The following is a 25,530-nucleotide window of genomic DNA, read 5'->3' as shown; positions in this document are numbered from 1 at the left end:
TTATTTCTCTCCATATTAGCCCTGTTCGAAGAGCAATATAAAAATCTTGATTGATATTGACAGTGAAACGTTTTCAGTATTGCCCATGCTGATTTAGCCGTATTGGGGTTTATTTGCTCATATCATTTATTAAAGCAATTGAAATAGGCAACTATACGGCCATCAACCATGAAGAAAACCCATATCGTAAAGTCGGCTATAAAATGCCCCTTTATTTCAGAGTGCTTTATATCGTGTGATGCGGTTTCAGATCCATCAACTATCAAGTTTCTTTTTCCCGAATATTTATCGTTCATTCTTACATATATATACTGGCCACTATATGCATTTTTTGTCGCATTGTTCTACGGAACTACAAATAAGAGCTTCCTGGAATTTTATTTTATGCTTTGTGTGGACATGCTTTACCTTGTTGCAAAACGTTTTCAAATCATTTCCCCCCTTCAGTTTCATGTTGGCCGAAAACTTACAGCGAGTGTTATCATTAGTGATCAGTATCCCACATTCACATTTCTACTTGTGTGTTCTTGTTCACCCTAGCGTAATGTTTATATTCGACCGACTGTATTGTTCGGTTCATTGGTATTCTACAACGACATGTTAAACTCAATTCAGAGTCCTTTCCTTACATTCAGCATATACTGGGGAGATTTGGAGCTTACCATTTTGTAGCCGCCTATTTATTGTTGACCTCCGGCGGTCACTTTATATGTGTTTTTGGTTTGTTACATCTCTTTGGCGTATATTCCTATAAGGTATTTGTTAACAAAATTTCACTATAATAATTAGATGTAAAGAAAGAAGTTCACTAAATGTATCAACAGAATTAGATATTTTATAAAAAAAAAGCAGGCTTCACTCATCTTCAGAAAAGTATGCATAAGAAAAATAAAAGTAACAATACTTTTATTTTATCTTGACCTATTTTAAATCTTTTGTTGAACCAAAGAAAGAAATAGTAACTTGCAAACTCTCTCCTTACACACAACGTACATCGGGGAGATTTGTAATTTGACAGTTTGAAATATCATGGCAGTCTATTATTGAAGACCGTATCTTGACCTTAGGGATATCTATTGTGTGGTAGCTGTCTATTGTTGAAGACCGTATCTTGACCTTTGGGATATCTATTGTGTGGTTGCTGTCTATTGTTGAAGACCGTATCTTGACCTTTGGGATATCTATTGTGTGGTTGCTGTCTATTGTTGAAGACCGTATCTTGACCTTTGGGATATCTATTGTGTGGTTGCTGTCTATTGTTGAAGACCGGATCTTGACCTTTGGGATATCTATTGTATGGTTGCTGTCTATTGTTGAAGACCGTATCTTGACCTTTGGGATATCTATTGTGTGGTTGCTGTCTGTTGTTGAAGACCGTATCTTGACCTTTGGGATATCTATTGTGTGGTTGCTGTCTATTGTTGAAGACCGTATCTTGACCTTTGGGATATCTATTGTGTGGTTGCTGTCTATTGTTGAAGACCGTATCTTGACCTTTTGGATATCTATTGTGTGGTTGCTGTCTATTGTTGAAGACCGTATCTTGACCTTTGGGATATCTATTGTGTGGTAGCTGTCTATTATTGAAGACAGTATCTTGACCTTTGGGATATCTATTGTGTGGTTGCTGTCTATTGTTGAAGACCGTATCTTGACCTTTGGGATATCTATTGTGTGGTTGCTGTCTATTGTTGAAGACCGTATCTTGACCTTTGGGATATCTATTGTGTGGTTGCTGTCTATTGTTGAAGACCGTATCTTGACCTTTGGGATATCTATTGTGTGGTTGCTGTCTATTGTTGAAGACCGTATCTTGACCTTTGGGATATCTATTGTGTGGTTGCTGTCTATTGTTGAAGACCGTATCTTGACCTTTGGGATATCTATTGTGTGGTTGCTGTCTATTGTTGAAGACCGTATCTTGACCTTTTGGATATCTATTGTGTGGTTGCTGTCTATTGTTGAAGACCGTATCTTGACCTTTGGGATATCTATTGTGTGGTAGCTGTCTATTATTGAAGACAGTATCTTGACCTTTGGGATATCTATTGTGTGGTTGCTGTCTATTGTTGAAGACCGTATCTTGACCTTTGGGATATCTATTGTGTGGTTGCTGTCTATTGTTGAAGACCGTATCTTGACCTTTGGGATATCTATTGTGTGGTTGCTGTCTCATGTGTGTCTTTGTTTATTTATAACAGATAACATATAAGGAAAGCAGTATCATAAAAAAAAACAACAGACTCGAATATTCAGTATTTAAATGTTCTTTTATTCTCTTCCAAACAGAGTATACAATATATGTAACACCCTTTCAGTTTTACCACTCTTCTTCTGTTGATGAACCAGAATAATAGCTATCTGTCAGTTCCGGTGTTGTCAATGGCTCTGATTTTTTGGTTCGGCCAGAAATCAATTTATATTTGTTCTTAAAAGGTGCGACGTGATTTCTATTAGTTTTTGGATTTTTTACATAATCAGAAGGACTTTTAGTATTTTCTTTCACGACCGTTTTGGACCACCTTTTGTTTTCATTCTCGTGTCCATTAGTAACGGTTGATAACAATGGATTATTGTGAGATGTGGAATGAACTCTCTTACTTTTAGCTATGTATATTGTTGAAGCTGGTCTTATTCGAGTTTTGTATTGTTTTTTCTCACGTCTTTTGTTCAATTTTGGTGACACTGGTTTCACGACAGTCTTAAATTGGCCGGACTTAGTTCGCGTATTAAAGTTTCTTAACACTGGTTCTTTGTGACCAATAACACGTTTCTTATAGATTCTATTATTTGCTGCTAGCAGTGGTTTGAAACGAGAAACTTGTTTGGTATTTTTTTTGTAATTAGTCGGCTTCTTAATTGTGATTCGTTCTTTCCGGTTTGTATTAAGACTCGTTGATGACAGTGGCTTCAAAGGAGTTGTCACGTGCTCTGTATGATGTAATGGTGGTAATGGATTCACGTGAAATCTCGATGGATTCAAATGACTTGTAGTTTTTACAATTGATTGATATGATTTAGGATTCGTTACGATTTTCTTCTGGTAATGGTTTGGTTGTTTGGTTTTTATATGGTTCTCAACAGTTGTAGGACGTTTGTAGGATATCAATTTATTGATGGTTTCGTCAATGGATAGTTCGGGTTCTAAAAAACAAGTAAGGAAAAATAATACGATATTATAATTACTGATTGTCCAGAAAATAAATTATTTGCGTTTTCATCGTTTAAAATATTACATTATTATACTTGATAACACAATAAGGTAACATACCAACACATGTCATGTTTTGATTACTTATTTGCATAAAAGGAAGTCCAGTTCAAAATTTTCATTATTGCAAGCTTATCGAACAAGATAAAGAAAATTAAGAGAGATTCTGAGTGCATGTCTGTAGAACATAATTTTTACCTAGTATCCGACGTTATAAATTTGAGCTCATAACACCAAAAACATTATTTTGATTAATTGATTGAATTCGAAAATTTTATGGCCGCAGCACGGTCCCAGATGTCCCGAAATTGTTTCGCTTAAAACATTTAAGAAATAATTCATGGAAGCCATAGATTGTTGGAAATTTACACATGGCCTGGGCCGTGATATTCGAATGTTAGCCTGAGCGTAACAAGTAGACGAGAGGGTAACATTAAAAAAAAGTATCACCCTCTCAGCCATATGATAGAATAAATTAGCACCCTTGTATCAGCCAATCAAAATATGGCATTTTAACGTGAAGTATAATAAATACAGTTGTCAACTTTTTTCTCGCATATTTTATCTATTGAAATCAGAAATCGCATTTGAAAGCCTTTGAACGAGTTTTAAACGCAACTTACTTGGAATAGTTTCAGGAATACATTGGTCAATACCGTCACCTGTAAAGCCATTGTTACAGTGGCATTGTGCTTTTCCTTCTAGATTAACACATTTAGCCTTTTCATGGCAGAAAATACGTTGTTTTGTTATCATTGTTGGCTTTCCTGTTATCACTTGACATTCTTGGATCTCCGAACAGTTTAGTGCGGTGAAAGTTGAACCAACCTGCATTTAAAATTATGATATACATATAGCCGATCAAAAAGTATACAAGCTTAATACCAGTTTGAGTTATAATGTTAAGTTATTATTTTTCTTTAGCAAATATTAACATTGCTGTTATTGTTATAACGAATATTTGCAAGAGTGTCAGTAATAACAGAAGAACTCATATGCGTACAGACTGGTTGTATTTTTTGATTGTCTGCTTTATCAGCCTTGTTAAAAATCTCTAATTGTGTTTTCATGTGTGTGTGCCTTTAATTTACATTGTACATGTTGGATAAAGAGGTAGATGATACGGAAGGAATTAAAGGCTTGTGATTCGAATATATCTGACAACGTCGTGGAAAAAAATCCAACGCGACAAAAAAAACCCATGTCTACAAAACAATCAAATGCATAGAAAAACAACGACTCAGCAATACGAACCCCGCATTTTAGAATAATGAAAGCTTCTCCTATTGTACTTACAGGTATATAGCCAGCGCTTGTTTGGCACCCACAAAGCTTGGGTGCAACACATGTATTACCGCTAAGTAAATGGCCCTCACGACATTGGCAGCCTTCATTATATGACAAATGGCATACACCTGGTTTAGGAGCCAAACAAGTTGATTGGCAAGGTGTTGCTATAGGTTTATATGGCATAGTTGGAGGGCATAACAGAGCTGAAAAAATACCGTGTAAATTATTATTACTATAAATACAACAAACCCTTCTTTCAAAGCAACATTTTGTTATGGTAGTAAAGGACAATAACATTTTACTAAACTATATACAGACAATATTTTTTTTTCATTAATTAAAATATTCTTCCATGAAAGTAAGTAAATGAAAAATTAGAAGAATTATTACAAAACTGATTTGATTCGAGTACTCACGACAAAAATTTTCATGTCTCCAGACGATTTTGAAACCATTCCTAGCACAAGTTTCCGCAAAAGATGACATGTATCCACAAACTAATTTCTTCATAAAAAGCTGACCAAGCATCCAGTAATGACATGCGTCTTTAGCACATGCATGCAAAAGTGCTTCGGCAAGCCTCGGATTCTTATCTATGCAGCCACGGAAAGGATTTCTCGGATGAAGATAGTTAAGAAAGCCACAGTTTTCATAGACTAGCTGTTTTATTTTCGGTGGACATCTGTTGTTTACTAATATTGTCATGCATCTGAAAAAAATATATAAATGATTATTGTAGTTTTCTTTTAAAAGATAAAGAAGAAGTTATTACATTAAAAAACAAATTGAAGGTAACCGTTATACTTTTTTTATTCACTATGACTCCTTTGATATTTATGTTCTAATCCACTAAATTTGAAAAAAAACTCCCATCTTTTTTCTGATTTGGTTCCAATATGTCATTTTCCAATAGAAACATTACGTCCTTGCTGAAACGTATGTAAAATATCTACCGTATAAATTTCTGACTTTAGCCACCGATATGCAAGCGCATATTTCAATAGTATAAGTATCCCGAACTTTTATTATAACTGTAGGAATATGTCAAGTGTCATTTAGTATTGTTGCACTAAGTTTCCAATTGATGTAACCACAACTTCATAACTATCTCAATCCAAAACTATAAACAAATACAAGGACATACTGACTAACAACTGGACAGAGAAAACAGAATTATGGGCACTCTAAAAAAAAAAAAAAACACCCTATATACATATATCTTCTTTATTTTACCGTTTTTTTCCATAAATTAAATATCCATTACTTTACCAAAGATCTTTTTATCTTCGAATATTTATTCATATATATATATATATATGGGTTCGAATCCCGGCGAGGGAAGAACCAAAAATTTGCGAAAGCAAATTTACAGATCTAACATTGTTGGGTTGATGTTTAGACGAGTTGTATATACATTATGTACACAGCCATGTATCACCATCATTGATGGCGATCCGATGGATACATCTGTTGTAGGGTTGTCACTGACTCAGACGTACTTATGAATATAATTATTTTCTGTGACTGTATCTTACATTAATTTGTAGGATCCTTTACTATAGATAATTTAGCTGATCTGTAACAATAACATCTTCATGCCTTATATATCATGTACTGTAGTACGCCGCTAGATTAAAACTGACGTGGAAAGGTAACATATGGCCACCGAAAGCTCTTTTTTTGAGAGCCCAGGTGGTCGTGTGGTCTAGCGGGACGGCTGCAGTGCAGGCGATTTGGTGTCACGATATCACAGAAGCATGGGTTCGAATCCCGGCGAGGGAAGAACCAAAAATTTGCGAAAGCAAATTTACAGATCTAACATTGTTGGGTTGATGTTTAGACGAGTTGTATATATATATATATATATATATATATATAAGTGTTTCCTATACACACCTATGAAACCAAAAGGTAAAGTAAACTTACTCTTGAAGTGTCGGTTTTCCGTTCTTGTCCCTGACTAGATAACTATCTCCTACAACCATATCTCGTACTAAAGGAGACAGTTTGAATTCATCTGCACCAGTCTTAGTTGTGTAGTCGTCAGCAGGTGAACCATTACAGTTGCCACATAAACCTGTCAAATTACCTATGTATCTCGTTGGGGCCTCTATTTTCACGGTCGAATCGCCATCCCACTTAACGTGGAGTCCACAAGATGTAGCCAGAATTACCCATGGGCCATTGTGAACTATAGCAAGAAATCCCTTTGGGGAACTCACATGTACGGGCAGATATCGTAAATATCCATCAACCTTTAAAAGGTAAAACATGAAAAATTATTGATGTATAATTTTCTAGGACGTTTTATACTTGAGTATTTATTTAATAAATTCCTTATAGATTACTATGCAACACTTCAAATTTGTTGTTCGTTCCTTTGACCAATAATTTACTTCGTTTTCCTGCGTTCTGACATCCGCCTATATGTTAGAGTCCGAAATAATAAATTTAATCCTTTTTGAAAGACATAAATCATTTTGCTGAAACCGAGTCTATTTTTTTCTTTTATAAAAACGCCCGACGTTATGTATATATATAAAGATATGAACTTATATCTATCTACATAAAACTGACCTCTATTATTCTCATACGTTTGAATTTGATGATATGGTCTTGTGTTTGAATATAAACTGATCTCAGCCAGCTACTTTGCATATCCTGATCCCCGGATGGTCCGGCGTTGTCGTTCTTGATTTCTATGTTAAATCCACAAGAATCATGACCAGTGTTTGTTCTCGCCATTGTGTATCTGCATCGGCCAGGGAAGGTCATGAAATGTCCATCAAAACCGTGAATATGAGGGTCTCCAACAGCTTCACAAATGCACTTTTCTGAAATTAAGACAAAACTGTCTATGTGAATATAGATAAGTTGATTTCTATGAAAAAATACCTATAGAGTCTCACGATAAAACTATCACTGAGTTTTTTTATGAGTTTTAAAAAATACCATTCAATATTTCGGAATTACTGTATGTTTATATTTGCTGCATGCTGATGGGGACACGGTCATATTTCCTGGCCCATAAGGGATAATGATAGCCTTTTTGGAATTTTCACCACTTTCTAACATTGCCAAAAATTCTACATTCACAGTTAACTGGAGTACTTTCATTATAATATTCAGAAATGAATTTGAATATGTATCATATAAAAAAGAAGATGTGGTATGATTGCCAATGAGACAACTATCCACAAAAGACCAAAATGACACAAAAATTAACAACTATTAGGTCACCATACGGCCTACAACAATGAGCAAAGCCCATACCGCATAGTCAGCTATAAAAGGCCCCGATAAGACAATGTAAAACAATTCAAACGAGAAAACTAACGGCCTTATTTATGTAAAAATATGAACGAAAAACAAATATGTAACACATAAACAAACGACAACCACTGAATTACAGGCTCCTGACTTGGGACAAGCACATACATAAATAGAGTGGCGGGGTTAAACGTTTACTTCTATTGATATCTTTAAAATCGTTTACTTTTATTGATTTCTTTAAAATCGTTTTATTTTATTGATATCTTTAAAATTGTTTACTTTTATTGATATCTTTAAAATCGTTTACTTTTATTGATATCTTTAAAATCATATGGCCACTAGTGCTTTTAGGTCTTTTGTCATGCAGTGAATACAAAATTTGAAATAATTCTCAAAAATTCATTTTCACCTGTATGTAAAATTATTTCATATTTTTCTACACCCGGTTCATTCCCCAGTTTGGGAAAGTATATTTAGTTGATACTGTATTTTTTGTCCTATCACACTGTTCAGAAACGTTGACTTAGGGGGTACATAAAAGAGCAATCTAAATTCTGGAATGTAAATACTACCGTGCTACTTGATAGGATAATCTATATTTTCTAGTTGCTATAGATTCGATAAATTAAAACTTTTAAGTTACTAAATACTTTTACGAAATATTTGTATCTCTGATCTCCTGCATAAGTTTTCCCGCATATATCGAAGACATTAATTTAGACATTAGTATGATTGTTTAACTTACTACTGCACGTTTTGACTCCATCACCATGGAAACCACTTTTACATACGCAGATATTTCGTATACATTCGGCGTTATGGTGACAAACGTCTTTTACTTCTTTATTGCACTGCATACTGTCTAAAATTATATGATAAAAAGAAACAAACGAACAAAAATAATTAAGATCATACGAAATTATATAACATTTGTACCTGTAACCCCAAATAGCACACAGCATCATCCTCTTTTCAAAAGTCTCATTCGACTCTTGCTGCCAAATATTAAACATGCTGCCTTTATCCTAGTTGCGCCTGAAATAATCAACATTCAACGAAGCAAATTATTAAAAGCTACTTACAACAGTCTTCAACGAGGTGAGTTCTGTATGAATAATTCACCACTCATAAGATCTTAGGGTCATCCGAATTCGAATGGAACTTTTGTACTTTGGTTATAATAAGAATACCTTAACCATTCATAAATTATTTTTCTATTGCCAGCAGTCATTTGGAATTCAACAAAAATACAAAAATCAATTTCAAGTTAACAAAACTTATATAGAAGTAAACTATATTTCAACCTACCAGCTCTGTTAACAGAAAAAGCTGTAAGAATTATAAAGAAAAGTATCCATCTTGCCATACTGGAATTGATGATTATGATAAAAGACTTAAACAAACAAAAGCAACTAGTCACAGGAAATTGCATCAGTTGTACGTGTATTCAATGGTAATATATAGTTAATTAAATAGAAAACAAAAAATATCAATACATATTAACTTAAAACACGTGGTAATCTCTCTGTCCGATTATGTATATCATGTATTACAAGGTTGCACTCATTTAATTGCTTCAAATTATTCATACAGCTATTTATCATGTACATGTATTTCTCTTATACCACATATGATATATTGTTCAATGGTAAACTAAGCATCCCTATAAGAATATGTATATCATTATAGTGCAACTACAGTAACATTTCGTTTATAAAACAGTCTCATAGTTGAATTGGAATAAAATACTGATCATCAAGAAACTTCTGATATTCGCCAGTTACAGGTCTATTAGGTGCTTGTTTTCAAGAAATCATTGTTCCTTTTCCCAATCATAAGTTATTGCTGTGTCTTACCACATATCTTCTGGAGATCTTGTATGCTGGCTTGTCCATGAACACTCACATTTGTCTTTTAGTTTTAATATAATTTGTAGTTTTTCTCCCAAATGCTTGACCTACCGTGGTATCTTCTAGCTGTTTCTTCAATTGAATTTATGCAGGATCATTGATATAGTCAAATTCAAATTCAATTGCAGAGACAGCTAGAAGATAACACGGCAGGTGAAGCATTTGGGAGGAAAAACCAAACATAAAAAATCATATCTTTTAAAGCACGCAGTCTAACCAACTAATCAATCCATTCCTTTGTATATTTTATCATCAAACTTTTCAAGTTCTGTATGCACTGAAGTAGAGATAAAACAAAGCCTTACATATATAATAACCATACATTGTCTCGAAATATCGAAGTTATTTGTACAAGGCTAGAAACAGGTAGAAAGCGAGGCTGTGTGTAAAACGTCTGGAATACACAATAATAATTGATTTATTCTTTGTTGGTCTTTAACACCACTTTTAGTACGATTGGCAATGAAATGGCGACCACTTTTTTTAATTGGTGGAGAAAGCTAGCGTATGGGAATAGAAAACGCTGATTATCGACAGGAAATTTGTCAATCATAGCTAGTCAATTAGAGGAGTCAAAATACACTTACGAGAGCGGAGTTCGAACTCTTAAACACGCCATGAAGCAATCATTTTACAAATTAAAGAAACTTGATGTTCTCGTTATCCAGTTTTTTGTTTGATATATATATATATATCTTTTTTTGAGAGCCCAGGTGGTCTAGCGGGACGGCTGCAGTGCAGGCGATTTGGTGTCACGATATCACAGTAGCATGGGTTCGAATCCCGGCGAGGGAAGAACCAAAAATTTGCGAAAGCAAATTTGGAGATCTAACATTGTTGGGTTGATGTTTAGACGAGTTGTATATATATATATATATATATATAAAATGACTGAATAAATAGTCAACGATAAATCTTGCGGGGCGATGGATCATATAAACATGATGCAGTACACTACATAATATAATATATAACAAGTCTAAAAGAATACAACATCACCAAAAACACAATAAAAAGAACAATATGTTGGATATTTCGGATAACAGATATCCTTCTTCGGTAATTGCACGATGATAAATGAATCATGTCAATTCAAATTAAGACTCTATCAAAATCTTGATTTATACAATTTAAGCGAACGCTGGAACAATTTAAAAATTTTCAAACACACCGTAAAGACTACAAAAATATGCCAAAAATAAAAAAAGTTATTTACGATGTGAACTGGCACAACTCTAAATTCCCAAAGATGTTGACAGTTGAGATGTTAAACAACTGCGTGGAAATACAGTCCCAATAAACAGTCCTGACCGATCTAAACTGGTATGATATTTAAAATATGACAACGGTAGGGCAGTTGTATCAGAGACTGCGTATTTAAACATCTAAAAAATATAGTAATTTGATGATAAAAAAATTGAGTAATAAATGTTAACTAAGGTTAAGTAATAGAACGTGGCTGCGTACTTACACAGCCATTCAACAAACGCATGAATGGTCATCGTAGCGACTACACATGCAAGCCCGACCTCCCCGTAAGTCGTCATTTAAGATCACATGGGCACGCCCAAGCTGATCTTAAAAAACTTACCATCACTATCATAGATCACAACGAGGATTGGTCAAAGGCCGACAGACTTGCTCGGGAAAGTTTTTGGATAAGAAAGCTGAGGACAGTTTCCCCAGAGGGCATTAATGAAAAAACATAGAAGAGTCACTCATTTTTCCTACCATCACTAATTTCCTGTCATCACTTGTGGCCAGTTACTACGGCTTTCGTACTGGACCCTTACACTTTTCAGGAATTTTTGAATTATATAAGTTTTGATTACAGTTGGCAAGGATGTATAAGTACGCAGCCACGTTCTATTACTTAACCTTAGTTAACATTTATTACTCAATTTTCTTATCATCAAATTACTATATTTTTTAGATGTTTAAATACGCAGTCTCTGATACAACTGCCCTACCGTTGTCATATTTTAAATATCATACCAGTTTAGATCGGTCAGGACTGTTTATTGGGACTGTATTTCCACGCAGTTGTTTAACATCTCAACTGTCAACACCTTTGGGAATTTAGAGTTGTGCCAGTTCACATCGTAAATAACTTTTTTTTATTTTTGGCATATTTTTGTAGTCTTTGCGGTGTGTTTGAAAATTTTAAAATTGTTCCAGCGTTCGCTTAAATTGTATAAATCAAGATTTTGATAGAGTCTTAATTTGAATTGACATGATTCATTTTTCATCGTGCAATTACCGAAGAAGGATATCTGTTATCCGAAATATCTAACATATTGTTCGTTTTATTGTGTTTTTGGTGATGTTGTATTCTTTTAGACTTGTTATATATATATGAGGGTGCTTTTTATATGGCCTTCCAAATACCGTTTCGATCCCTAACATCACTGAAGAGACATTTATTGTCGAAATCAGGATATGGTGTACTAAAGAAATATTGACACCGAATGTTTGTGGCACAACATCCTGTCCACAAGTTAACAATTTTTTTTTCTTTTTCTGTGACGTATTAAATTTATAATTAGATCCATTTTGTTACAACCTGTGATCAATTTTATTTGGCAATCGCCAATGGCAGTCAGCAGGGTTAAAGAACATCAGTTGTTCGACCTGTTAGTCAAATGCGTTTTGTTTAAATATACTTTTCACTCTTTTGGTCTTTTGGAAAATGTTGTTTGTGCTGTTTTTAGACCCTTCTACAACGAAATTTGTTTGACATGCACACGTATAAAAATTGCGGTTTTTATCCAACGCAGTCATAGGTTTGAACGTAGTTTTCAATTTAGACTCGTATATATATATATATATTGTTTTGTTTCCCGTTATGTAAATTGAAGATACATATGGTTTTTTTTCAGAATGAATCAAAGAAAAGTATACAAATGATAGCTTCAGCCGAACTAATTGTTCATTTAAACATAGTTTTTGTAGCTTGTATGTTGTCTAGTCGATGACAACTTGCATTTGTCCTTTTGACCGTCAAACCGAGCGCATGTCTTTTAGTTATTTCTGTCACTAGGTTGCTGCCACATTATCGTTAAACTTTATCCAATATTTTCATGTTGATGCGCAATGCACATGTATATCTTTAATACATGCAGCTTAGGTGTAATATTATGCAAAATAAAGTATAGAAAAAAAGAAGAAAAAGCAAGAGCGAAATCATAAATCTAAATAGAAGAAAAAAGAGAAGAAAAGTTATGATTTATCCAGCTTTTTGTTGGATATAGTTTCGAACAGCAGTATACTACTGTTGTCTTTATTCATTGCCCGTTATGTTATAAATTGAAGATACAATCATTTTCCAAAAGGAATGGAAGACAAGAATACAAACAATAGCATCAGCCGAAAAGAATAATACTAGTACATCGAAACACATTGTTTGTAGCTGGTATGCTGTCAAACCTGTCATAATGCATAATGCAAAGGTATACACTTTAAACATGCAGAAATATTATAATTGTATGCATGATAAAGCGAAACAAGCAAAAGAAAGATCAGAGAACTAAATAGATTTTTTTCAAATATGACCTGCTTGGTATATCGTAATCGGGTTTCTACAAATATTGTTCCCCTCATTTTTATGTATATAGACTACATTATACTATTTCTTTTCACATACAAATTGTTCAATTAAATTATTAATGATGTAGTTTTCCTTTATTATGACATATTTGAAATTTTTAATTCATATTTCTTAGATAATTGGTGCATTGGGGGAAAAAGATGTATGAGGACAAATCTGTATTAAAGCAAATTGAAGGAAAGTCATAGGTTTTAAAGTGTGATTTTCCCTATGCGCCTTATGACATGCATGACTTCATAAAATGTCTGAGCAGTTCCGAATAAGTAGTCAAGATGTGCTTTAAATTGTCAACTTCTGCTTCATTGAACCTCAAATGTGTAACGTAAAAAAATGTCCATACCGGAAACCAGCTTCAGACCTAAATTAAAACAAGCCTTTATAAGATGAGAATAAATATAAGAATAGCAAGGATCACAGTGGTTTCCTCACCACTTTCTCCTCATAGAACAAGTGGAATCCCCTAAATAAGTCATGGTCCTGTTGTTCTTTTTATTTTTGCTGTTTATCATGTTTTTTTATCATTTAAGTTTCTCGTTTGAATTGTTGAACATTTGTGATATAGGGATTTTAAACGCTTGCCATGCATGCTGCACAGGATTTGGACGCGTTTAGCTTATTGTTGAAATCTGAACGGTAACCTATAGATAGTAAATTCCACGTTATTTGATCTCTACTGGATAATTATCTCATTGTTAATCGTTCTTTTTTCCAATTCGTGTGAAGATATTTTTAATCGTTCATATCCCTTTTTCTTTGACTTCAGTTTCTTGACATCAGTTAGAGGATGATCATACTATATTTAGCTCTTTTTTCTTATTTGTGTGCATATATATTCAATCATTCGAATTCACAACTCTTCGTACTTGACACTTCAAAAGAGTAAATAATACTTAAGAAAACATTTTCCATTTGTTTAATAAGCTACAGTAAAGGTTAACAGAGGGAACAACACAGAAATATTGAAATGAATCATAACAAATTATTTATATATATGTTCAATCTATGAAAATTCTTATATTTGATTTAATAAAATTAATAGTACCAAATTGCCTGCACCAGATGCACATTTCGACAATACATGTCTCTTCAGTGATGCTCGTGGCCAAATTATTTGAAATCCAAAGTTTATATAAAAGATGAAGAGCTATAATTCAAAAGGTAAAAAAAGTATGACCAAATCCTTTGAAGGAATCAAAGCTTTGCATGAGGGAGATACATTAATTAATTTATAATAATTTCGAACATTTTGTAACTGCAAATTTTAATAAAGGAAAAAATTCCGTATTTTCATGCCAGTACCGGAGTACTGGCTACTAGGCTGGTAATATCGTCGGAGACTAACAGTCCACCAGCAGAGAGTATCATTAATCATCTGTTTAGAAAGTGTAGATCGGTATAAAACATTTGAATATATGACTTTTTATCGTTGTTGTGCTTGACTATAACAACATTGCAAAAAGGTATCATGTTCTAACGTACATTACAACATTTATAGTAACAAAAGCTATTTAATCACAGAATCCATTTTTAGGCAAAAACATAACAAACAAATAACTATTGTGGAAATAACGGCCACAGTTCACTTAGAATGACGAGGTCTGACATGATTACAGAATGCCGACATGCTAGTTTTAACTGACAAATCTGTGCACCATTGGTAGCAATGGATGCTCAAGTTCCTCCAGGTTAAATTCTAAAGAACGAGGGTTATGATCCCCAAATACGTCGGGTCTTATTCGCATCACCCCCTGGTTTCAGGGGAGTAAAGATTAACATTTTTTATATTATAAAACACTGAATACATAGGCCATACTATGTATCATTAACAGTCAAGCTCGAACTGGTACCAATTCAGAACCGGCCACTCAGGGTAGACATGAGATGGTCTCAACAGAACTTCCTGCGGTACCGCAGGAAAGTAAAAACCTAATATGATCCGACGTACAATTACGGGAAACGATCATAACCCCTTAATCTTGCCAGATCCCGACACCCTTTTTGACTGTGACGAATGATTTTATTACAAAACAATGAACAATTAGAATCGAGTTATTAAAATAAATGCTGCATGATTTTTATCCATTTGAAATAAAGTCAGAAGTTAAATGCATCTAGGCGAAGATCTAATACCAGGTATTGGTAATTCCATTTTCACACTGAATGTGTCTAAATATTAGATAAAGGTGGTAGCCATTCATGAAAATTAGCATTGACATAATAATTATAGTTCTCGAACGTATGATTCAGCTAGCAAATCCATCGGATTGATTGTCTCCTCTTTTTTGTCCAATAAGTTATGGATCCGGCATGTTCTGGTCATTCTGAAAAGATAAATAAAACAGCAGCAGACACAAGAATTGTTATTAGATGGCAGATTGCAAGGGGAGGTGGGTGGGTTTTTGAAACTTTTACATATCTACAAGATTGGCTAGTGTAATGTAATGCTGACGAGTCATGTGACGTTGATTGGCGGGAAACAAGAACCGGATCCGAATGAGGCAATAATCATTTCTCTTTAATTAAATTGGTTTATCTTATAAAAGCGATAAACCGTATTAATCACAGAATCCATTTTTAGGCAAAAACATAACAAACAAATAACTATTGTGGAAATAACGGCCACAGTTCACTTAGAATGACGAGGTCTGACATGATTACAGAATGCCGACATGCTAGTTTTAACTGACAAATCTGTGCACCATTGGTAGCAATGGATGCTCAAGTTCCTCCAGGTTAAATTCTAAAGAGAACGAGGGTTATGATCCCCAAATACGTCGGGTCTTATTCGCATCACCCCCTGGTTTCAGGGGAGTAAAGATTAACATTTTTTATATTATAAAACACTGAATACATAGGCCATACTATGTATCATTAACAGTCAAGCTCGAACTGGTACCAATTCAGAACCGGCCACTCAGGGTAGACATGAGATGGTCTCAACAGAACTTCCTGCGGTACCGCAGGAAAGTAAAAACCTAATATGATCCGACGTACAATTACGGGAAACGATCATAACCCCTTAATCTTGCCACTTGAGTGTGTCTATACACACTCACCAGAATTCCCCCCCCCTTTTCCTACAACCTAAAGGTCCATTTAGGTGAACTAGCTAAGAAGGCATTATTCTTTGTTAATATGTTTGAATCTTAGACACTCATATTTTTCCTTTTGTAATTATAGCTTTGTTATAAAGGTGCTGTTTTGAAGATTTTACTTCTTTCGTTGTATTATCCATGTTATATATAATATATATGTATCATCATAAAACGCATTATTTTAGCAGTAATACATCCACTGATAAACCGATCATGAATTATCCATGGGTTTACTAAAAGAGTTATCTCGCCTTAACCGGCTTAGTTGAACAAAATGTATTCTAAAGCATATATATTTGGAACTTGTTAAATATTTCTAAGAGATATAATGCGATAAATCAGGAAGTTTCTTCATACAAATAAACAGTATAATCAATAAAACTGAACATCTGTGTACACATTCGGAGATTTGGGTTATAACTAGACTGATTGGTCACTGCAAAAGTACGATGCAAGATGGTGGTATGCCATGAATCTACTCAATTGCTTTGTTAATCTGTAATATGCACTAATATTAGTTTTCCATTTTCAATTTTATTATCCTCTACAAAGTTTACGAAAATACATTACCTGTATATATAATAAGTGCTATCCTAGGCACTCCTTCAAAGTCGTGTACATTTGTATAGGCTAATCTATTTATTAATTTTAAACAAGTAACGTGACCAATATTTTAGAAACCAAGGGAGTAGAACGTACACAAAAAAAAAATTCATATCAATCAATACATTGAAAGTACCACATATCCAGTACTAACATGACGATTGCATGTGATTGCATTCCTAGTAGTACTTAGAATTCGGATACGGCTAAGCAGTATGTGCCGCTTTTTTGGAAAGTTCAAACTTGAATAGTTTTACGTCGAATATATTTTGTGACCTAAAAGATCTAGGCGTTTCCTGTACTAAACTGGCTACCCCATGCATTCCTAGTAGTACTTAAAAATTCGAATACATGTTTTGGAAAGTTCTATCTTGAATAGTTTTGCGTCGAATATTTTTTGTGACCTAAAAGAACGAGGTGCTAGAGTAAAATTCCATGGTATTACTTTAAGTAATGGATAGTTGATTTATTCCGACTAGAATTAAAAAGATTGTGTCCATCAGCTTTGTAAATAGAAAAGAATGCTAAATGTTCCTTTTGATAGAAGGAAATAGATCAAGAGTATTTGAAATAAATTTAAAAATTCATCGAGTTTCCCATCTGGATAATATGCGTGTTCGTTTGTAAAAGTCCTTAACAGTAACTTATATACCGCATATTTGTTTTGTTTCTAAAAATAGATGTGGGGAAGCCCATAGTTCGTGCCAACATGTAAAATAAATATGATAGTAAAATACAAACGTATTAAAACATCAATGTTCACATATCTGAGTTAGATAAGACAATCAAAAATAATCTAAACAATACATGTACATGTATCATGTGTATATATACAATAACATTATCGCACTTCAAAGTATAGAGGATGTTGTGTACCATGCTCTGTCTGCTGCTTCGTGAGTTATAAAGTAATTTGATAATTGTGTGAATAGTGCACATAATTCTCCTATTTGCTCTAAGTTGACTTGTTGGTAAACTAATTGTCCTGTCCATGAGCATAAGTAAGCTATTTGAAACCTTTACAGACTATTGCTTGTATAACTATATTTGCTTGTATCACTATATGAACTATGTCAGAAAATTTAGGGTCGGACTTGGTATGTAGGATTCAACAACGTAAACATGAGCTCTGCAAATCTCTCACAAGTTCAACTGACGTGATATTTCATATCAAAAACAAATATCAAATTTAATATAAGCATAGTTTACAACAGGAACACATGCATAATGTAAATAGCTAGGCAAACATGCAAAAATTAAAACAAGCAAGCTAACAAAAAAAATAAACGCAAATTGAAAAGTATAAATATATACATGTAACTGAGAAGCTCACTCGTGTAAATAGAATTGGTATGATTCAATTAGACAACTCTTCACAGTAGAACAAACGGCAAATAAAATAATAACAAAAAGTCATTTTACTGCCTTCAACAATGAGCAGAGCCCATGCCACATTAACTATAATTAGTCACTTTTCTGCCTTCATTTATGAGCAGGGCCCATACTGCATTAGTATCAACAAGTCAGTGTACTGCCGTCAACAATGAGCAGAGCCCATGATACTGCATTAAAGAGTAATTAAAAACCAAAAAGAGAAAGTCAAACAAGTCAAACGAGAAAACAATAGGCATAATTTATGTACATTTTTTTTTTTTTTTTTTTTTTTTTTTTTATATAGTAATGCCGATTTAAGTGTATCAAACAGTTTAGGAAATATTTAAGACTGTACATGTTCAAAGGATTTCCACTTATAAATATTTTAATCTAAGCCATCGACTCTGATGGATTTAATCTAAAGCTATCGCGCCATCCGCCACAAAATTTGTCTTCTAACTCTCATATAGTGTATTTCATCTATTACACGTCAGCTGAGCCATCTAACACATAGTGTAAAATTGTGTATAATAGTGGTAGAATCTATAAAGTAAATAAAGATGAGGAATTTGCACTTATTGCCCTCGTGTGTATCTTGTGTATAATAGCGCTATATGTGCGTCTTCAAAACGACTGCATGGTTATATAATTTATGTACATTAAAGCAGACATGTAAAAAAGGCCACGAATTAAATATATGACATCAAATTATAATAATAAATAATCCTTTCAGTAATCTTATCTTATCACCATCAGATTATCTTAATCCTAATGAGATAAATATCAATTAGAATAATTATACACCACCAAACATCAACTTTTTTCTTATATATATAAATTCAACATACCGAGGTTAAAGCTTGACGAAATCTGCAAACCGCTGGAACCACTGAGGTAGTATGGATCAGTGGTTCTCCTTCTTTTAAATCGTGTTTTCCTTACAAGTGCATCTTGTGCTGTGTGGAATTCTAAACGGGGGCTCCTGGTGTGAAGATTTTGTTCTGCCATTAAATTGATCACCGATCATCACCGGTCAATGAGCCACTGACAAATTGGATGCTGTCCCTGTCATTCGAGCATTGTATAACTTTTATGGCGAAGATACATTATTAAATTGTTCTAATAATCTCACAAACATAAACATGTCGGAAAGAAGCTGGATGTGTTCCTCGTGTTGATGGCTCGGTTGATGGCATCGGATCGTGTGGTGACAGTTCGGTTTACCTTTTAATATCGTCGTTTGCTGACCCTTGCAAAGGAAAATCCATTCTTGGAGAATTGTCTTGTCTCTATGATAGTTTCATTTCAAAATATAAGAATATGATAAGCGGATGTCAAAGATTTTTTACGATTGCATTTTTTGAAACTTTTACATATCTACAAGATTGGCTAGTGTAATGTAATGCTGACGAGTCATGTGACGTTGATTGGCGGGAAACAAGAACCGGATCCGAATGAGGCAATAATCATTTCTCTTTAATTAAATTGGTTTATCTTATAAAAGCGATAAACCGTAATATATATCTGTTTCCTTTTCCAGTCTAGAAAACGATGGATTAAAACTTGTTTTAAAGCTAGCCAAACCTCTCTCTTTTATGACAGTCGCATGAAAGTCCATTATATTGACATGTGTGAACGAAGCAAACAGACATCTTAGGTAAAAATGTCGAAAACAGGGATACAGCAGTCAACGTTGTGTCATAATCTTAATCACTAAAAAAAACAGATATATAAAAAAACATTTACTATGAAATAATAACACAATTACGGGATGTATAAATACAGAGTCACGTCACATGCAAGAAAGAAACATAAAAAGGCACACAGAAAAAGCACATTAATAAGAAATATCTATAACTAATACATAAATCCTATGATTTGAAGTCAAGATCACAATTAAAATGTCAGTATAAAATATGATATGGATTTCACGACACATAACCAAAACGGGATACAGGTCAGGTAAGGATTGAAACTAAACATGATAAAGTTTAGAATGTTACAAAACGAAATATCACAGAACAAAAATAAACATGATATATGTAAACAGCCATATTTTTGTTACAATTTCAACAGTTGCATCACAATAGACAAAATTTCAACAGTTGCCTCATAATAAAAAAATTTCAACAGTTGCCTCATAATAGACAAAATGTCAACAGTTGCCTCACAATAGACAATCAAAACATGCATTACGCTTTACATAACACTTTGTAAAAAACCTCCATCCATTTGCTGATACCTTCGGAATAGCAGTGACGACTCCTGGTCCGAATGAAAGCAGCTCACAACTGTAAGTCATAATAAAACATTGTCTAAGACACATTCCTTGTAAAATATAAAACAATTATATTTCAGCAAATGAAACATCTAAAAAACAGCTTTGAAATAATCAGCACAAAAAATAAATAAAAAAAAATATGTAAAACTGCCTGTGTGAGACCTCAAATTGGCTTTTTGTGTACTGATTTGCAGTTCATTATATTTGATAATGATACATATGTATCCACATATCAATTTAATAAAGTTTTATATCACAAGTTCTTAAAAAAAAAAAGAAGTAAAAATAGTATTTTTGTATTTGTTTTTATAAATCACATGAATTAGTTGTACCCTAATTTTATTTTGCATGAAATTCAATTCAAGTTTTAGTTATTATATCTGTTTCAACAGCTATCAATAGAGTATTGTTCCATTTAAGTGAAAGTTACTTTTATAAGAAATATAGCTATCAGAGTTAATCTCAATTTGGTGATCCTTTTTGTACTCAATAAAAAGTGTTGTCATTTGCATATTTAATAAACACATCATAGATCATCATAGATACCAGGATTTAATTTTGAATTTAAGCCAGTCTCGCGTTTTGTCTAAAAAAGACTCATCAGTGACGCTCGAATCCAAAAAAGTTACAAGGCCAAATAAAGTACGAAGTTTAAGGGCATTAATGACCGCAATTCCTAAAAGTTTTGCCAAACACAGCTAAGGTAATCTATTCTGGAGGCAGAAAAGCCTTAGAAGTAGTATTTCAAAAAATTAAAATTTTGGTAAAAGTTAATTTATAATTATGAACATATCAAGTAAGATAACTATTAGAGTTTTCTCAATTTTGTGATCTTTCTAGTATTCAATATAAAGGTTTTGTCATTTATATATTGAGTAACATAATAATTGTGATTAGTCCAAAAAAGTATATGTCTGTGTTTAAGGTTACATCCTTTGAAAAAAAAGGTAGGTAGATAGGTATTTTTTTTTTTCATTTGTTTTTGGCGAGATGTGTGATGTTGTTACATTTTGTTTTCACTAATACTAGGTTACTATATTAACTTTTCACTGTTGTATAAATTGTTTTGTCCTTTCTATATATAGGTTTAATAATGTACAGGTATGCAATCATATATGCAGAAATAAATTCATTATGCTGTACTGGTGTATTTTATATGCACTTTCTATAATGTTTTTTGCATATACTTAAAATAAATCCGACTACCTGTTATCCTTATAGTTGAACCCCATACATTGTTCATCTGCTTTACATTGCATTGCACATAACGTTTCAGAAAGCATCACCACTGGTTTATATACGTTAAGGTCAACTCTCTCTGTTGATGGACTGCAATTGATAAAATTGGTTGAGGCATTCCCATAAGCTACAAAAGACATATGATTTGAGGTTAAGGTGGTATGGGAGTCTAAATAAAGGCAACAGTAGTATTGCGCTGTTCAAAACTCATAAATCCATGGACAAAAAAAAAATCGGGGTAACAAACTAAAACCGAGGGAAACGCATTAAATATAAGAGGAGAACAATGACACAACACCGAAACGCAACACACACAGAAATGATAAAATTTGTGAATACTTTGCCAAAACGTAGTATCTATTGATATATGTTGACAAATATAATTAAAATGATAGGTCACCGCGCATTTTCTCAGTCTACAGGACGTGGCAAAATGAAACATTTTGTATGGATTTTGTAGGAAAAACACCATTTTGGGATAAGAAACTAAACAAAATGATAGAATTGTTAAATACGTATGGAAATGATAGCTTTCAGACAATGGTTTGAGAGCATCAAAAGAAAAGATAGGGTCACCGAACGTTTTTCCCGGCTAAAATACAAAATAGGAAAATTCCATGTAGATTCCTTCAGAAAATGCACTGTGTTAGAGTTACCTCCCCTTAAAATGCCAATTTAAAAAACAAAAAATAAAAACAACCAAAAATAATCAACATTTGCAAAAATATTAATATTTATAAGTTATATTCTTATTAATTGGTTCTTTTAAATGAAAATTCACATTAAACATCTGCGTTCCTTCATCAAATTTTGCTGAATTGATAGAAAACTTGGACATTTCGTTCTCTGTTTTTTACAATCCAAGATGAAGGAAAACACTCATACCACCTTAAATCTTTTTAAAGCATTATTAAATATGATGTATGTATCATTCAAGTATAAGTCAGAATAAACAGTTAATTAAAAAAAAAAGATATATATAAATACAAATAATTAAACAAAAACACTTTCTGAAATATTAGATTAAACAAAATATTTGCAACTCATTATTATTTGCACAACTGTTACACACACAGTCAGTACTAAATGTGGGTAAACATTAGAATGAACATGTGACATTGTTCAGAGTCGAACTGAACGCACGAGGCCAGGCGTATGTTTTTTGATTGTTGATCACGTTGGTTTTGTGGTGTGTATATATGTTAAATAACTTTGTATAAAAAAGATACAATTGGAAGTTTTTAAAAATAGTGTAACTATTTAAAAGCGATCTGCTTACCCTTCCGCAGCATCTGAGATCACCCCAGTTTTTGGTGGGGTTCTTGTTGCTAAGTCTTTATTTTTATATGTTGTGTCATGTGTGCTATTATTTGTCTGTTAGTCTTTTAAGTTTCAGCCACGGCGTTGTCAATTGGTATCTTTCGCCCTTCTTTTACATAGCTTTATGATTAGGTGAAAGAACTCGTGTTACTTGTTTATAGTATATTTAAGAAAAAAATACATCTATATTTGTTCGTCATGGGCAGGTAAACCTGTCATATAGTTTCAATACTTTATATTTCATTTACTGGGCATGCATATTTACCTGTAACGTGTATTATCCAGTCGCCTTGAGTATTAAAACTGTTCAAAACGCCAATACTTTTAACCGGAAACGGGTTTGGATCTGCCCATTCACCAATTATATCATCTCCAACGACTGGTCCTCGTCCATGTTTGATAATTCCTCCATCCCAACTCACCCAGAAATCTCTAAATTCCGTACTTTTTAAACGATGACGATCGAAGTCAGCTTTCCATTCTTTTGTAAATTGCGTGGTTGATAAAGTATAATCATGGCGTCGTACCAGCTGTGTTTTTGTATTACTATGTGCACCCAGATTTACATCGTAGAATGGCATTGCGCTGTTCATTGTGGTAGAGCTTGACAAAAATACATTTGCATCTTTCCCAGCCTTCACTTGAAATTTAAAAGAAGTGATTTTTGAACCCTCGATGCCATATTTTTCCAAATGCTCTGCTAAATTCAATATATCAGGCGTTGCACCGGAATGAACTTGGTTTCCAATAGTTGTGGTGGAAAATGAAAATTCAACTATCACACCTAAATTAAAAACAAAGTATAGTTTTGCAGGTATTATAGCATCTAATGAGGTCATTAATACCTTTCACTTTTTTCAATTATGGTTAAGGCGTTTTAAAAAGAACTGATTACAATAAGTCCATGTATATTAAGAGCCTATACTAACAATGAACACTGCTCTTTCCAGGATCGTGATTTCTGTATCTTTAACGGGAAGCATAATACCAAAATCTATGATAAAAAAAGGATGTTTCATTTCCTATCGTTAATTATCCATTTTTAAATGATGCCGTTCACCTATCATCAACTTACGGTGATTATACATCTCAAATTGTTCGATTTACTCATGTATGTCACATTGGTTTGAATTTAACTAAATATATATCTATATTACTGAAACCTTATTACAGCAGGGTTTTTGCATAATACTCTACAACTTCGTACTTTATTTGGCTTAAAGTTTTTTATTCGAACTTCACCAATGAGTCTTTTGTTGACGAAACAGACGTATTGAACAAAAAAATCAATCCTGGTATCTATGAAGAGTTGATATTCTAAATTTTGTCATCGGTACAAGTACATTATTCGTAAATAAAAATCAACATGCAGGTTCAGGTATTCCACATCCAATTTGTTACGGTAAAATATTTTACAAAGCAAAAAAATCGGCATTCACCTCAAAGTTAACCAAACCTTTAAACAGACTTATCTAAATGGGATATGGTAACGATACCACTGTCTAGTCATTAAAGATGGCATCATTTGGTATTAATATTAATTCACTCATAGAGTCTCTGCACCAGGAATACCACATTTTGTCTAAAACCAGTTGTTGATATGACACGGGTGATGTTTTTCTCGTATATCTTAAGATGGTATGATGTTGTGTTTTATTTTCATACAATGACGGCATTATCTTTCAATACGTTTGAGGTTTTAAGCTGGCATATCAGTACATATAAACTGGATGAGCTATTTTACCGCTTTGTTGTAGAACCACCAGTGGCATTCAGCTGTTTTTGATTTTTGGTCGAGATGTTGTATCATTGACAATTCCCAATTTTCATTCTTAATTTTATTGCAAATTTTTTTATCTTATTGATAGCTATATCTATATGATTCATTTAAGCAAAATATCAAATATGTTTTAATTCACTACTTCCGTCTCTCTACCTACAAAAAAGTGCTTTGAGGAGTGCCGAGACGTAATGAATCAATCATGCATGAAATAAAATAATATTTTACTACATTATCTGATCATTAAAAATGTATTACTCTGACATAACGTAAACTATTGAATTTTTTTAAATATTAGGAGTTTTCACCTCAGGAATTGATTACCGATGCTGTTTTTGGCAAAACGTTTAGGAATTTTGGTCCTCAATGCTCTTTAGCTTCGTACTTTTTTGGCCTATTCAACTTTTTTGAACTCGAGCATCACTGGTGAGTCTTTTTCAGACAAAACGTGCGTGTGGCGTAAATACAAAATTTCATCCTAATATCGATGATGAGCTTATTCACAATGAAATACAACTACCTTATCGAAAAAATGAAATTATCATTT

General features: G+C 33.3%; 3 protein-coding genes across 3 annotated transcripts; all 3 read right to left on the bottom strand.

The window, feature by feature from the left end:
• Window positions 1–1,063: 1,063 nt before the first annotated feature.
• LOC134697829 (GATA zinc finger domain-containing protein 10-like) lies at window positions 1,064–2,176 on the bottom strand. The gene has a single exon (XM_063560115.1). It carries the CDS (start codon window positions 2,174–2,176, stop codon window positions 1,064–1,066), a length of 1,113 nt encoding a protein of 370 aa, XP_063416185.1.
• Window positions 2,177–2,320: 144 nt separating this feature from the next.
• LOC134697828 (zonadhesin-like) lies at window positions 2,321–9,140 on the bottom strand. Its single transcript, XM_063560114.1, has 8 exons — window positions 9,083–9,140; window positions 8,520–8,636; window positions 7,079–7,335; window positions 6,428–6,756; window positions 4,918–5,210; window positions 4,508–4,704; window positions 3,835–4,039; window positions 2,321–3,144 (listed from the first exon to the last, which is right to left on the bottom strand). The coding sequence occupies exons 1-8, from the start codon at window positions 9,138–9,140 to the stop codon at window positions 2,321–2,323; spliced, it is 2,280 nt and encodes a 759-aa protein (XP_063416184.1).
• Window positions 9,141–20,505: 11,365 nt separating this feature from the next.
• On the bottom strand, window positions 20,506–23,979 carry LOC134697270 (uncharacterized). The gene is made up of 3 exons (XM_063559437.1): window positions 23,469–23,979; window positions 21,851–22,010; window positions 20,506–20,654 (listed from the first exon to the last, which is right to left on the bottom strand). The coding sequence occupies exons 1-3, from the start codon at window positions 23,794–23,796 to the stop codon at window positions 20,531–20,533; spliced, it is 612 nt and encodes a 203-aa protein (XP_063415507.1). The 5' UTR covers window positions 23,797–23,979; the 3' UTR covers window positions 20,506–20,530.
• Window positions 23,980–25,530: the final 1,551 nt, after the last annotated feature.

The sequence above is a fragment of the Mytilus trossulus genome, chromosome 14, assembly GCF_036588685.1.
Source record: "Mytilus trossulus isolate FHL-02 chromosome 14, PNRI_Mtr1.1.1.hap1, whole genome shotgun sequence".
Taxonomy (NCBI): domain Eukaryota; kingdom Metazoa; phylum Mollusca; class Bivalvia; order Mytilida; family Mytilidae; genus Mytilus; species Mytilus trossulus.
The sequence above is the reverse complement of the archived record's forward strand: the minus strand, read 5'-3'. Positions and strand labels throughout refer to the sequence as shown.

What these genes read in the sequence shown, in the direction of transcription:
- LOC134697829 (XM_063560115.1), bottom strand. Translation starts at nt 2,176, where the DNA reads ATGAGACAGCAACCACACAATAGATATCCCAAAGGTCAAGATACGGTC.
- LOC134697828 (XM_063560114.1), bottom strand. Translation starts at nt 9,140, where the DNA reads ATGGCAAGATGGATACTTTTCTTTATAATTCTTACAGCTTTTTCTGTT. An exon ending in TTTTTCTGTTAACAGAGCTG is followed by an intron (nt 8,637 to 9,082) that starts GTAGGTTGAAAT and finishes ATATAATTTTAG; the next exon opens with ACAGTATGCAGTGCAATAAA. An exon ending in TATTCCTGAAACTATTCCAA is followed by an intron (nt 3,145 to 3,834) that starts GTAAGTTGCGTT and finishes CTTGTTTTTTAG; the next exon opens with AACCCGAACTATCCATTGAC.
- LOC134697270 (XM_063559437.1), bottom strand. Translation starts at nt 23,796, where the DNA reads ATGAACAGCGCAATGCCATTCTACGATGTAAATCTGGGTGCACATAGT. An exon ending in CTGGATAATACACGTTACAG is followed by an intron (nt 22,011 to 23,468) that starts GTAAATATGCAT and finishes TGTCTTTTGTAG; the next exon opens with CTTATGGGAATGCCTCAACC. An exon ending in TTCAACTATAAGGATAACAG is followed by an intron (nt 20,655 to 21,850) that starts GTAGTCGGATTT and finishes TATGACTTACAG; the next exon opens with TTGTGAGCTGCTTTCATTCG.